The sequence below is a fragment of the Protomyctophum parallelum genome (genome assembly GCF_964188405.1).
Source record: "Protomyctophum parallelum genome assembly, chromosome: 16".
NCBI classification, from domain to species: domain Eukaryota; kingdom Metazoa; phylum Chordata; class Actinopteri; order Myctophiformes; family Myctophidae; genus Protomyctophum; species Protomyctophum parallelum.
In genome coordinates, this window is record NC_139711.1 from 46,805,972 (window position 1) to 46,821,063 (window position 15,092).

Consider the following 15,092-nt stretch of genomic DNA (forward strand, 5'->3'; position numbering starts at 1 on the left):
GCTGTAGTGTTTAGATGGTTCTGTTATGACTTCTCCTCTGCATGCTGTAGTGTTTAGATTGTTCTGTTATGACTTCTCCTCTGCATGTTGTAGTGTTTAGATGGTTCTGTTATGACTTCTCCTCTGCATGCTGTAGTGTTAGATGGTTCTGTTATGACTTCTCCTCTGCATGTTGTAGTGTTTAGAACTTTAGATAGTTCTGTTATGACTTCTCCTCTGCATGCTGTAGTGTTTAGATGGTTCTGTTATGACTTCTCCTCTGCATGTTGTAGTGTTTAGATGGTTCTGGTATGACTTCTCCTCTGCATGCTGTAGTGTTTAGATGGTTCTGTTATGACTTATCCTCTGCATGTTGTAGTGTTTAGATGGTTCTGTTATGACTTCTCCTCTGCATGTTGTAGTGTTTAGATGGTTCTGTTATGACTTCTCCTCTGCATGCTGTAGTGTTTAGATGGTTCTGTTATGACTTCTCCTCTGCATGCTGTAGTGTTTAGATGGTTCTGTTATGACTTCTCCTCTGCTAGCCCTGTAAACATGACTCTCGTATTCATACGAGAGTCATGACGTAACTTCACCCTGGTTTTTGCAGACGCTACATTTACAAATAATTAAAATATATAAACATTCGCATTTCAAATATAAAGTACTCACAAAGTGTCCCACGGGTGTTAGTTAGTAGCAGCGCCAGCGATTAGAATTTCTGCATCCCGCGTTGTTTAATAAAAAGCATTTTTATCCGAGGTGTTATTTTGCCATTGGCTTTCAACTACGCGCCCCTATCGGTCGGGAGGAGGGTGGCACTCGGTGTGTTCGATATAGGTACGCTGACCGCCCTGCCAATACAGACTAATAGGCGAGTGCGCTCCCGGTGTGCAACTGTGGATTTCCCAAACGAACCCCGTTTGAAAAGAGTAGCCGGAGAGCTCGGACAAAAATGCTTTTTATTAAAGAACGCGGGACGCAGCAATTCTAATCGCTCGCGCTGCTACTAACTAACACCCGTGGGACACTTTGTGAGTACTTTATATTTGAAATCTGAATGTTTATATACGGAAATCTTGTAAATGCAGCGACTGCAAAAAACAGGGCAAAGTTACTGCATGACTGTCATGATAATCATCATGGCAGTCATGTTCCAGGGCTACTCCTCTGCATGCTGTAGTGTTTAGATGGTTCTGTTATGACTTCTCCTCTGCATGTTGTAGTGTTTAGATGGTTCTGTTATGACTTCTCCTCTGCATGCTGTAGTGTTTAGATGGTTCTGTTATGACTTCTCCTCTGCATGCTGTAGTGTTTAGATGGTTCTGTTATGACTTCTCCTCTGCATGCTGTAGTGTTTAGAATCTGTTATGACTTCTCCTCTGCATGCTGTAGCCTAGTGTTTAGATGGTTCTGTTATGACTTCTCTTCTGCATGCTGTAGTGTTTAGAATCTGTTATGACTTCTCCTCTGCATGTTGTAGTGTTTAAATGGTTCTGTTATGACTTCTCCTCTGCATGTTGTAGTGTTTAGATGGTTCTGTTATGACTTCTCCTCTGCATGTTGTAGTGTTTAGATGGTTCTGTTATGACTTCTCCTCTGCATGTTGTAGTGTTTAGATGGTTCTGTTATGACTTCTCCTCTGCATGTTGTAGTGTTCAGATGGTTCTGTTATGACTTCTCCTCTGCATGCTGTAGTGTTTAGATGGTTCTGTTATGACTTCTCCTCTGCATGCTGTAGTGTTTAGATGGTTCTGTTATGACTTGATAAATGATAAAATATTTCATGCCAGGGACAAGTGTTGTTAAATGTTTCAAACATATTACAATTGTTTTCCTTTTTTTTTTTAAAGCGTGGTTGTTTTCAAAGACCAGGTCTGCTTATTTCTCTCGCTGAATCTGGCAACACGGCTGGCTGCTCGGCGTCATGGCGCTTCCTTGAAAATAAGGAAACAAAACAGTTGTGTGAGTGAGTGAGTGTGTGTGTGTACTGACACCTTGTTCTTCCCCAAGGCCGTTTGTTTGTTGTTCCATGTTCACCATGATGGGCAGAAGAAGAAGCCTTCTTTGTGTTCTTTCGCATCTTGGCACCTCTCTCCTCCTCTTCCTCCTCCTCACATGTCATCAGTTGAGTTGTGTGCGCGGCGACATCACGGACGGGAATGCCGAACATCTCAAACGAGAGCATTCTCTGATGAAACCATATCAAGGTAAGGTATATTGGCAGTGTTGTTTTCGTCGACTAAAACTAAGACGAAAAATGTTCGTCGACTACCTTTTTTCACTGACTAAAACTGAATAAAAACGAATCTATGATGACTAAGACTAAATATACTGACAATTTCGTCTACAAATAAAAACTAGACTAAAATGTTTAGGAAGGGACTAGTGGACAAGAGATCCAGTTTTATGCCGGGTTGCATGCTGAAAATAGCAGATATACAATCTCACGTTGTGAGATTGTATATCTGCTATTTTTTGTGAGATTGTATATCTGCTATTTTCAGCATGCAACCAAAGTGTAAAATATGTCATTACAACGACATCAAGGCCTGTCGAAACACATTTTAGTCGACTAAATCACCTGTAGATTTAGTCGACTAAAATCTTATGACATTAAGTCGACTAAAACTAGACTAAACACTAATACATTCCAGGTGACTAAAATGTGACTAAAACTAAGTGAAAACTATTCAAGAGACTATGACTAAAACTAAAATAGAAATTTGCTGCCAAAAACAACACTGGTAGGTATATGCATGGATGGATGGAGGGGTGGTTAAGTTTGGAAGCTATAAACCTCAACCTACTACTATACTAGTAGACATAGCCATGGTTCATGACTCTCGTATTCATACGAGAGTCATGAAGAAACTTCACCCTGTTTTTTGCGCTCGCTGCATTTACAAGATTTCCGTATATATAAACATTCAGATTTCAAATATAAAGTACTCACAATTTGTCCCACGGGTGTTAGTTAGTTGCAGCTCCAGCGATTAGAATTTCTGCATCCCGCGTTAGTAGTTTAATAAAAAGCATTTTTATCCGAGGTGTTATTTTTTTACCTCCTTTATGATGAATTCCTGTTCTGTTCTTTGGCGATATAGAAGTGTCTATTTGTACGTCTCTAAATGTTTTAATGAATTGAACATGGTGGACCCTCTTGTAAACAAGTGTTAGTGTAATGCTTTATTGAGTCGTCCACTCACAGTTAACAGTCTTTGTATTGAGTTGTGCTTGAAATGTACTGTAATTCTGCAAACTGTTAATACATATTTCAATCAATCAATCAATCAATCCGAACCAACCCATAGTCTCAAACGTGACGCACACACAGTAACTCCTCTATCAACTTGATTTGCTGTTATTTATAACTCATACAAATACGAGTCTGCAATGGAAGGGTACGTGCTCTGCAAAGTGAACACGTACAGCCGTACAGGCACTGAGAGTAAGCTCACACATAATAAATATAGACATAAATATGCATGTTATTACTCGAGTCGAGACAGTACACCTTAAAATCCCTTTGTGTATTTTAAATCTAAAGATTTGCCAAAACATTCGTTGCCATTGTGGGTGCATGGGTTTCTGCCGTTTCTCTTGAACGTATACAAGATTTGATTTGATTTATTTATTAGATCCTACCTACATTAGCTTATTACTGTGCATCACAACAACATATATACTTATACTTGTACTTAGGCTGTTCTGCTGTCATGGAAGTTTATAGTTAGAGAAATTCAAAGTCCAGCCGTCTGCTGTCCAGCCTCTCCCACCCCTCACTGGGGAAAATTCTGCATGGAAAACAGAAACGGGGTGAGTTGTCTTGTTGCCCTGTGAAACACATGCCATTGCCGTTATGTAGAATGGATCGATTGAAAAATGTATTGGCAGTTTGTAGAATGGGTACAGTACAGGTCAATACAACATCTGCTACGAGGATAAAACCAGCATAAGCACTAAGACTTGTTTACAGGGCAGAGGTGGCCGAACGGTTTGCGGAGCAGTCTTGATATCGGAAGGTCGCTAGTTCGTATCCCCGGACCGGCACGTTAAAATGACCACCGCTGAAGTGCCCTTGGACAAGGCATTGAACCCCTACCATGAAATGTTCTATGAGCAGGGCCTGGCTGTAAACAAGTTCTTGAGCTTAGTCCAGTTACCCTGGGTAAACATAGTACCTTTCCTTTCCTTAGTCCAGTTACCCTGGGTAAACATAGTACCTTTCCTTTCCTTAGTCCAGTTACCCTGGGTAAACATAGTACCTTTCCTTTCCTTAGTCCAGTTACCCTGCAGGGTAAACATAGTACCTTTCCTTTCCTTAGTCCAGTTACCCTGGGTAAACATAGTACCTTTCCTTTCCTTAGTCCAGTTACCCTGGGTAAACATAGGGCGCTTTCACACCGGACATGTTTGGTTCGTTTAAAACGAACCATGGTCCGCTTACCCCTTTGGTTCGGTTGGTGTGAACGTGCATACGAACTCTGGTGCGGATCAAAGAAACGAACCATGGTCCGCTAAAAAAGGCCGGACTCGGTTCGCTTCGAAACGAACCACGGTGCGCTTCGTTACTGGTGTGAATGCATTCGGACTTTATAGAGGACCAAATACAGGACGATAGGCAAAATAGCCGTCGGGCGTCGGCAGTTGTGAGGCTGCATTAATAATTATAGTTATAAAAGCATGTATTTTTTTACGGGGATCATATGACAGCTGACAGTCTGATTTTAATAGTAGACGCATACAGTATATGTCGAGGCGCAGCGCAGCATACGAGGTTCACATGCGCAAGTTATCGACATGGAATGGTGTACGGCGTCGCCACTGTACGGTATGGCACACGATGTAAGCTTGACGCTTGTAGATCTGTTTATTTTAAGCATGCGCTGGCCGCCGCCACGCAAAGTTATGACAAAGCATGCGAATCTGCGATGCATGAATCTTCATGCGAGTTTCTCTTTCAACTCGTGTCCCCTCCTTTTTGTGTGTGTGTGTGTGTGTGTGTGTGTGTGTGTGTGTGTGTGGGCGCGTGGGCGCGCACGCACATGAGGGGACTGGGGGAGAGACCCATATATTGATATGGGAGAGACGCAGAGACAGAGAAATATTTAAAATCATCCATGTCGCGCAGGCCGCAGGTATCGAGAAAAAGCCAATGTTAAATAAGCTATACACAGGTGGTCCCAAATGATTAATTGATTACATCACTATAGCAAAAGACGTAAAACTAGGTCAACTCAATTAGCTGCAGCGGAGCTGTTCTGACTTGAAGCTCAATAACCAACTGACCAAACCATAAGATGACATGGAAATGCCCGCCGCGGCGCCGATTTGATGAGCAGAAATAACATGGGTGAAGGTGCACACATGGAAGAAAAGTCCTTTTTATCGGGGATACCTTGTAGTAGGCTATACGTCTCCGTGAATTTATGCATCAGCATTCAGCAGCAAGCACATTATTGTTCAAACACCTGCTCCTCTGTTCATCTGTTGCTCTTATTTGGCTAATAAAATAATTAATAAGAATGAATGCAATAGCAAGTTGTTGCTGCCTGTCATGTTGCTGTTCTCTTCTCTCTGTGTGACTGAAGGTTGCCCCAAAAATTGTAGACAGTGATTTCCCCTCATGTTCTTTTCCCCCTCACTATTTGGTTCGCTTAACATGTCCACGTGTCATTTGTTTACATATTTGGTACGCTTTACAAAGTCCAGTGTGAACACCAAACGGACCAAAATCAAAATGCAAATATTTGGTCCTTGGTCCTTGATCCGGACCTTCTAAGCGAACTTTGGGTGTGAAAGCGCCCATAGTACCTTTCCTGTGGCAGCGGTGGCCGAGTGGATTGCGGAGCGGGCTAGATATCGGAAGGTCGCCAGTTCGAATCAGCGGTCCGACACGTTAAAATTACCACCGTTGAAGTGCCCTTGGACAAGGCATTGAACCACTACCATGAAATGCTCCATGTGGGCCTGGCTGTAAACAAGTATCTGATGCTTAGTCCAGTTACCCTTGGTAAACTTGATTCACCAGAACGCATTTCTTCTTCTTCTTCTCCTTTACCAATATGACTATTAGTACCAGTGGGGGCGCTGTTGTGCCAGAGAGAGAGATAGAGAGAGATTATGTTTTTTTTAACATTCCACACGTCTTGCTCTTTGGTCTTGTGTTGTATTCAGGTGTGGGCAGCAGCCCGTCCAGCCAGTGGGACTTCTGGGGCAGTACTTTGGTGACCAGCTCCTACGTCCGTCTGACCCCCGATGAGAAGAGCAAACAGGGCTCCATCTGGAACACCGTGGTAAGCGTCTTTAGCTGAGAACAGTAAACAGGGGTCCATCTGGAACACCGTGGTAAGCGTCTTTAGCGGTGGTGGAAAAATTTAATTACTCACATTTTCTTACTTCTAACCCCAAATTTAGACCTGAGATCAGACTCTAAAAAGGTCTTCTACACCCTGACTATAATGGCGATTTCACTAGTCACAGTATAATATCCAGCAGAACTTTTAGTATTGACTCGTATCATCATTGAATAATTCTCCACTTCTTTATCGTTTATCGTTATTCAAACTCACAACATCCAATGAATGGCGGAGGTCGTCGTTATTAATAATAATAACAACACTAATCCCCTTGTTATTATAATACAATAATAATAAAGAAAAATGCAATAATATTGTAAATCACTCAAAATGTGCTTTAGGTCAGTTTTGGCTCCTACATCCTGACAGTTTTCAAAAATAGCAGACCTACAAGCTCGTAGCGCGCCACTCGGTGGCGCGCTACGAGCTTGTAGGTCTCAAAACTTGTAGGCTCAAAACGCGTTGCGGTGCGACGCGTTTTGAGCTTGTAGATCGGCTATTTTTGCAATATTTGAATCCTGAAAAATTGCCTTTTTTTATTTAACCCATTCTGACCTGAGATCAGATTCATACGAGGTTTCCACTGGACACACACTGGTCTGATTAACCCCCATTCTGACCTGAGATCAGATTCTAAAAATGTCAGTCGTTCTTTGATTTTTCAAAAATAGCAGACCTACAAGCTCGTAGCGCGCCACTCGGTGGCGCGCTACGAGCTTGTAGGTCTGCTATTTTTCAATAGCTAAAGCATAATATGATGCTATAACACCAAAATGGGTTCCCGTTCAGAATGGGTTAATTTAAAATGAATTTAGTTATAGTTATGTTAACTAAATCCAAACACATTGGACATTCAAAAGCGGGTCATGTTTGGAATTGTAACAGCTGAAATCAATAATATAAATTTCTGATATTAACCTGAGGTCTGTTATGATATTAAAGGAGAATTCCATACTAAAAGGCTTTCTTACCTTTCTTTGTAGTCGTTACGTCCCCACCAAAGAGGTCCAGGTGTTACTTTGAGCAAAAGCTCCTTAATGGCTATTTCCCCTACCATAAGCCCTCAATGAATTGCATTGAATTGAATGGGGCTATGGGGTGTTGTGCTAATTCGCTTATTTCCATCGCTCAAAATTATAATTTCTTTGTATATATCCTCTCTTCATAATGTAAATAATATCCCAAGCGGCACACTTTACTACTTCTTTCGATGGAAATAAGTGAATTAGCACAACACCCCATAGCCCCATTCAATTCAATGCAATTCATTGAGTGCTTATGGTAGGGGAAATAGCCAATAAGGAGTTTTTGCACAAAAGAACACCTGGACCTCTTTGGTGGGGACGTAACAACTACAAAGAAAGGTAAGAAAGCCTTTTAGTATGGAATTCTCCTTTAAGTGAAGGTGGGGGCCCTCATGTGGCCCCATGGGCCTCCATGTATGATGTAATGCAGGGGTTCCAAACCCGTGGGTCGAGAATTCGGGGGTCCCCAAATTATCTTTCCCAAAAAAAAAAAACTGAATTGCTGGAAAATGGAAATGAAGAGTTTACATGGTATTCACATAAGTACATCATGCATACTCCTTATATCTGGTCTCAGTATTTATGTATTAATTTATTATTATATGGTGTATTGTCTCTATTATAAACCCATTCTGAACGGGAACCCCTTTTGGTGTTAGCATTATGTTATGCTTTAGCTATTGAAAAATAGCAGACCTACAAGCTCATAGCGCGCCACCGAGTGGCGCGCTACGAGCTTGTAGGTCTGCTATTTTTAAAAAACCCCGAAGAACGACTGACACAGAAACATAGCTTTTCCAGAAAACTGTCAGGATGTAGAAGAATCTTTTTTATAGAATCTGATCTCAGGTCAGAATGGGTAAAGGTTATTGTAGCAGTCCATTTTATATTGGGGGTCGGTCGGGAGGGAGCGGGGCAGGGGGTCCCCGATGACATGGCCAAAGCACATGTTATGCTTTAGCTATTTAAAAATAGCAGATCTACAAGCTCATATCGCGCCACCGAGTGGCGCGATACGAGCTTGTAGGTCTGCTATTTTTGAAATATCGAAGAGCAACTGACATTTTTCTCAGGTCTCAGGTCAGAATGGGTTCATCAGGACCAGTGTGTGTGTCCGGCGGAGACCTCGTATGAATCTGATCTCAGGTCAGAATGGGTTAAATGTATGTTGTTCCTCCCCCCCCACACAGCCCTGCCACCTGAAGGACTGGGAGATGCACGTCCACTTCAAGATCCACGGCTCGGGGAAGAAGAACCTCCACGGCGACGGCGTCGCCATCTGGTACACGAAAGACAGACTGCATCCAGGTACTGTACTACAGTACAGCCCCCCCATTCACAGTACAGTACAGCCCCTCATTCAGTAGACAGACTGCATCCAGGTACTGTACTACAGTACAGCCCCCCCCCCTCATTCAGTAGACAGACTGCATCCAGGTACTGTACTACAGTACAGCCCCCCCCCCTCATTCAGTAGACAGACTGCATCCAGGTACTGTACTACAGTACAGCCCCCCCCCCTCATTCAGTAGACAGACTGCATCCAGGTACTGTACTACAGTACAGCCCCCCCCCCTCATTCAGTAGACAGACTGCATCCAGGTACTGTACTACAGTACAGCCCCCCCCCCCTCATTCAGTAGACAGACTGCATCCAGGTACTGTACTACAGTACAGCCCCCCCCCTCATTCAGTAGACAGACTGCATCCAGGTACTGTACTACAGTACAGCCCCCCCCCTCATTCAGTAGACAGACTGCATCCAGGTACTGTACTACAGTACAGCCCCCCCCCTCATTCAGTAGACAGACTGCATCCAGGTACTGTACTACAGTACAGCCCCCCCCCCCCCCCCCCCTCATTCAGTAGACACCTGGTCCAGGTACTACCACAGCCCCCTCAGTAGACACATGGTCCAGGTACAGCCCCCTCAGCAGGGACAAATTAGCCATTGGGCCAGTGGGGCCGTGGCCCAGGGGCCCTTGGCTCTCAGGGGCCCTTCAGGGAAATTGGACCGTAAGGTACTAGGTTTGACGCCCTGAAAAGGGCTCCTGGGGACCTTCATTGGCCATTGATTTTGTTAAATTTAGGTAAAAAAGATGATAAAAACACGGAAAAACACAAAAAAATTGTGCGCACGCGCGCCATGGGGGCCCTGCTAAAATTACCGGCCCAGGGGCCCTCGGGGGGTTAATCCGTCCCTGCCCCTCAGTAGACACCTGGTCCAGGTACTAGTACAGCCCCCTCAGTAGACACATGGTCCAGGTACCACAGCCCCCTCCGTAGACACATGGTCCAGGTACAGCCCCCTCAGTAGACACATGGTCCAGGTACCACAGCCCCCTCAGTAGACACATGGTCCAGGTACCACAGCCCCCTCAGTAGACACATGGTCCAGGTACCACAGCCCCCTCCGTAGACACATGGTCCAGGTACCACAGCCCCCTCAGTAGACACATGGTCCAGGTACCACAGCCCCCTCCGTAGACACATGGTCCAGGTACCACAGCCCCCTCAGTAGACACATGGTCCAGGTACTAGTACAGCCCCCTCAGTAGACACATGGTCCAGGTACAGCCCCCTCAGTAGACACCTGGTCCAGGTACCACAGCCCCCTCAGTAGACACATGGTCCAGGTACCACAGCCCCCTCAGTAGACACATGGTCCAGGTACCACAGCCCCCTCCGTAGACACCTGGTCCAGGTACCACAGCCCCCTCAGTAGACACATGGTCCAGGTACCACAGCCCCCTCAGTAGACACATGGTCCAGGTACCACAGCCCCCTCAGTAGACACATGGTCCAGGTACCACAGCCCCCTCCGTAGACACCTGGTCCAGGTACCACAGCCCCCTCAGTAGACACATGGTCCAGGTACAGCCCCCTCAGTAGACACATGGTCCAGGTACCACAGCCCCCTCCGTAGACACCTGGTCCAGGTACCACAGCCCCCTCAGTAGACACATGGTCCAGGTACAGCCCCCTCAGTAGACACATGGTCCAGGTACCACAGCCCCCTCAGTAGACACATGGTCCAGGTACCACAGCCCCCTCCGTAGACACATGGTCCAGGTACAGCCCCCTCAGTAGACACATGGTCCAGGTACCACAGCCCCCTCCGTAGACACATGGTCCAGGTACCACAGCCCCCTCCGTAGACACATGGTCCAGGTACAGCCCCCTCAGTAGACACATGGTCCAGGTACCACAGCCCCCTCAGTAGACACATGGTCCAGGTACCACAGCCCCCTCAGTAGACACATGGTCCAGGTACCACAGCCCCCTCAGCAGACACATGGTCCAGGTACCACAGCCCCCTCCGTAGACACATGGTCCAGGTACCACAGCCCCCTCAGTAGACACATGGTCCAGGTACCACAGCCCCCTCAGTAGACACATGGTCCAGGTACCACAGCCCCCTCCGTAGACACATGGTCCAGGTACCACAGCCCCCTCCGTAGACACATGGTCCAGGTACCACAGCCCCCTCAGTAGACACATGGTCCAGGTACCACAGCCCCCTCCGTAGACACATGGTCCAGGTACCACAGCCCCCTCCGTAGACACATGGTCCAGGTACCACAGCCCCCTCCGTAGACACATGGTCCAGGTACCACAGCCCCCTCAGTAGACACATGGTCCAGGTACCACAGCCCCCTCAGTAGACACATGGTCCAGGTACCACAGCCCCCTCCGTAGACACATGGTCCAGGTACCACAGCCCCCTCAGTAGACACATGGTCCAGGTACCACAGCCCCCTCAGTAGACACATGGTCCAGGTACCACAGCCCCCTCAGTAGACACATGGTCCAGGTACCACAGCCCCCTCAGTAGACACATGGTCCAGGTACCACAGCCCCCTCAGTAGACAGACTGCATCCAGGACAGGTCAGTGTTGTTTTCGTCGACTTAAGGCTCATACATAGTCTGGATTTTCGGTGGTGGGGTGACCACCGAACTACAACATGACGTCACTGAGCCGCGGTGAAGAGCAAACCACCACCACCGCTCCAGCCCTTCTCTCTGTTTTTACTCACCACCGCTCAACGTTATTTCAGCTCCGGTGGTCAGCTCACCACCGGAGCGGTGGTCACCTTATCACCGAAAATCCAGACTATGAATAGGCCTTAACATTCCGGGGCTCCTCTGCCCGCGTTGCGTTGCGTCGTGTCTCCGTCACCATTAAAATTGCCCCGGTTCGTTTTTTTGACGCACGCGACGGAGACGCAACGTGCCCAGTGGAGCCCTGGCGTAAGACGAAAAATGTTCGTCGACTACCTTTTTCCACTGGAGAAAACTAAATGGAAACTAAATGAAAACTAAGCTATGGTGACTAAAACTAAGACTAAATATACTGATGATTTCGTAAACAGATAAAAACTAGACTAAAATGTTAGGAAGAGACTAGTGGACAAGAGATCCAGTATAAGTCCTTTTACACTTGGTTGCATGCTGAAAATAGCAGATCTACAAGCTCACGCTGCGACGCGTTGTGAGCTTGTAGATCTGCTGTTTTCAGCAACTACGACGGCATCAGTGCCCACCAAAATACATTTTAGTCGACTAAATCAACTGTAGATTTAGTCGACTAAAATCTCATGACATTTAGTCGACTAAAACTAGACTAACACTAAGACATTCCAGGTGACTAAAATGTGACTAAAACTAAATGAAAACTATTCCAAAGACTATGACTAAAACTAAAATCAAAATTTGCTGCCAAAAACAACACTGATCCAGGTTCAGCCTCAGTAGACAGACTGCGTCCAGGTCAGGGTTGTTCTATTTTAGTCATAGTCTCCTGAATAGTTTTCACTTAGTTTTAGTCACATTTTAGTCACCTGGAATGTCTTTAGTGTTAGTCTAGTTTTAGTCTAAATGTCATAAGATTTTAGTCGACTAAATCTACAGTTGATTTAGTCGACTAAAATGTATTTTGGCGGGCCTTGATGCCGTCATAATGAGTGTTTTTACACTTGCTGAAAATAGCCGATCTACAAGCTCGTAGATCTGCTATTTTCAGCATGCAACCAAGTGTAAAAGGACTTATACTGGATCTCTTGTCCACTAGTCCCTTCCTAACATTTTAGTCTAGTTTTTATTTGTCGACGAAATTGTCAGTATATTTAGTCATATAGTTTTAGTCACCATAGCATCGTTTTAATTTAGTTTCCATTTAGTTTTCTTCAGTGGAAAAAAAAAAGTAGTCGACGAACGTTTTTCGTCTTAGTTTTAGTCGACGAAAACAACACTGGTCCAGGTCAGTAGACGCCCCTAGTAGACTTTGACTGGACATTGTAGGTTTCGTTGGGCAGCCATGTTGGCACCGCACACGTCCCCACAACAGTCTGACCGTCTGACACTGCCATACATGGGCATGGCATGCGGCCCCTTTTTGTTTTGTGCCCATATATGGAACGGAACTGATTAATTTGTGCCTGATGATGATGTCCTGTCCTCCCTCCCTCCTTTTTCTTTAAAATGGGATAATAGAGCACTGAAGTCCTGACGTCACTCGCTCATCCCCTGGTTTCTGCCCTGGTTCACGGAAGTCATTTCTCTACGGAGAATAACATGATGGGCTCACATCTTTAAATCGTTTTAATATAAGCGTTGTGGTCCAAAAATAAACAAGCTGTCTCTGCGTTATTGTCAGGGAGGCGTCTCTGTATCGTTTGAGACCGTCAGTCTCTCGTTATATGATACAGTCTGCTTCTAGCGAAAATGTAACTAATTCCGCAGCAGTAACATTAGCGTTTTCTCTCAGTCGGTTGATTCTTCATATCTTCATATATGAGTGAAGCGGCCGGGGGTTTTCAAACTTATTCTTATGAGGCTATCTAAAAGGATTATAATGCAAATAAAAAGTACACAGACCTGTGGATTTGCGCCCTCTACCGATATTGACGAATTTGACGTCAGACTTCGGTGCTCTATTGCCAGTTACCCGTTCGTTGTTTGTTAAATTTCAGAAACAGAAATGTCACATTATGAAAGGATTTAAAGGACAACTTTAGTTTTTTTCAACCAAGGTTCATGTTTTAGGTTGTTATTAGATAAAGTAAAAGATGAGTGTTTCATTTGCTGCTTTCTTTTGTTTTAGGGATTTTAGCAGTTTTTGACAGGGGGGCGGGGGCATTCGAGCATGGGGCTAAATATGTATTTTTTAACACAATTTTATGGTGATTTCTTTTTTTATGGTTTACTATAGTCCTAATAAACGCCAGGAAATTACATCTGGCCACAGAAGATCACAGGATCTACTGAATGTGAAGGTAGCCTACTGGGGGAAGGCTTATACTGTGTGTATAGGCTCAATATGTCAGTTTGTCACATTCAATAGATCCCGTGATCTTTTGTGGCCAGATGTAATTTCCTGGTGTTTATTAGGACTATAGTAAACCATAAAAAAATAAATCACCATAAAATTGTGTTAAAAAATACATATCAAAAACTGCTAAAATCCCTAAAACGAAAGAAAGCAGCAAATGAAAGAAAATTAACTCTCACCTTTTAGTTTCTCTAATAACAACCTAAAACATGAACCTTGGTTGAAAAAAACTTAAGTTGTCCTTTAATGGGCAAGACGCGTGCCTGGGCATGTTTCACATCACTAGCTACAACACGGTGCTGTGATGTTTTAATTTATTTGCATCCCTCCACGAGCCTCGCTCTCCATCATGTCTACAGTATGTACAATACATCACTGATTCTGAACGTGGAACCAAATGGACCCTTTACAGGTCTGTAAAGGCTCATTCATAGTCTGGCTTTTCGGTGGTGAGGTGACCACCGAACTACAACATGACGTCACGAGCCGCGGTGAAGCGCAAACCACCGCCATCGCCCCTCAGCCCTTCTCTCTGTTTTTACTCACCACCGCTCAACGTTATTTCAGCTCCGGTGGTCAGCTCACCATCGGAGAGGTGGTCAGCTCACCACCGGAGCGGTGGTCACCTCACCACCGGAGCGGTGGTCACCTCACCACCGGAGCGGTGGTCACCTCACCACCGGAGCGGTGGTCACCTCACCACCAGAGCGGTGGTCACCTCACCACCGGAGCGGTGGTCACCTCACCATCGAAAATCCAGACTATGAATGAACCTTAGGTCAGACGCTGTACACAATAATGTAACCAGTGATCTGTTGTAGATTTAGCCTAGTAGCCAAAAAGTGAACCCGGACATGTTGAGTACGCCAACGTTTTATGTTATAAATGTTTAGTATGGGTCCCCAGCATGTATAAACTGATGTTATAAATGTTGAGTAGGGGTCCCCAGCATGTAGAAACTGATGTTATAAATGTTGAGTAGGGGTCCCCAGCATGTATAAACTGATGTTATAAATGTTGAGTAGGGGTCCCCAGCATGTATAAACTGATGTTATAAATGTTGAGTAGGGGTCCCCAGCATGTAGAAACTGATGTTATAAATGTTGAGTAGGGGTCCCCAGCATGTAGAAACTGATGTTATAAATGTTGAGTAGGGGTCCCCAGCATGTAGAAACTGATGTTATAAATGTTTAGTATGGGTCCCCAGCATGTAGAAACTGATGTTATAAATGTTGAGTAGGGGGTCCCCAGCATGTAGAAACTGATGTTATAAATGTTGAGTAGGGGTCCCCAGCATGTAGAAACTGATGTTATAAATGTTGAGTAGGGGTCCCCAGCATGTAGAAACCGATGTTATAAATGTTTAGTATGGGTCCCCAGCATGTAGAAACTGA

At 45.0% G+C, this 15,092-nt stretch overlaps 1 protein-coding gene across 1 annotated transcript in view; it reads left to right on the top strand.

Annotated features, from left to right (window-relative positions):
- The first annotated feature begins 1,959 nt into the window (after positions 1-1,959).
- Positions 1,960-15,092, top strand: part of lman2 (lectin, mannose-binding 2) — a 29,660-nt gene continuing 16,527 nt past the window's right edge. Inside the window, exons 1-3 of the mRNA XM_083786074.1 lie at positions 1,960-2,189; positions 6,160-6,278; positions 8,557-8,674. Of these exons, the coding sequence (XP_083642200.1) occupies positions 2,012-2,189; positions 6,160-6,278; positions 8,557-8,674 (415 nt within the window). The 5' untranslated portion in view covers positions 1,960-2,011. The remainder of the gene's footprint in view (positions 2,190-6,159; positions 6,279-8,556; positions 8,675-15,092) is intronic.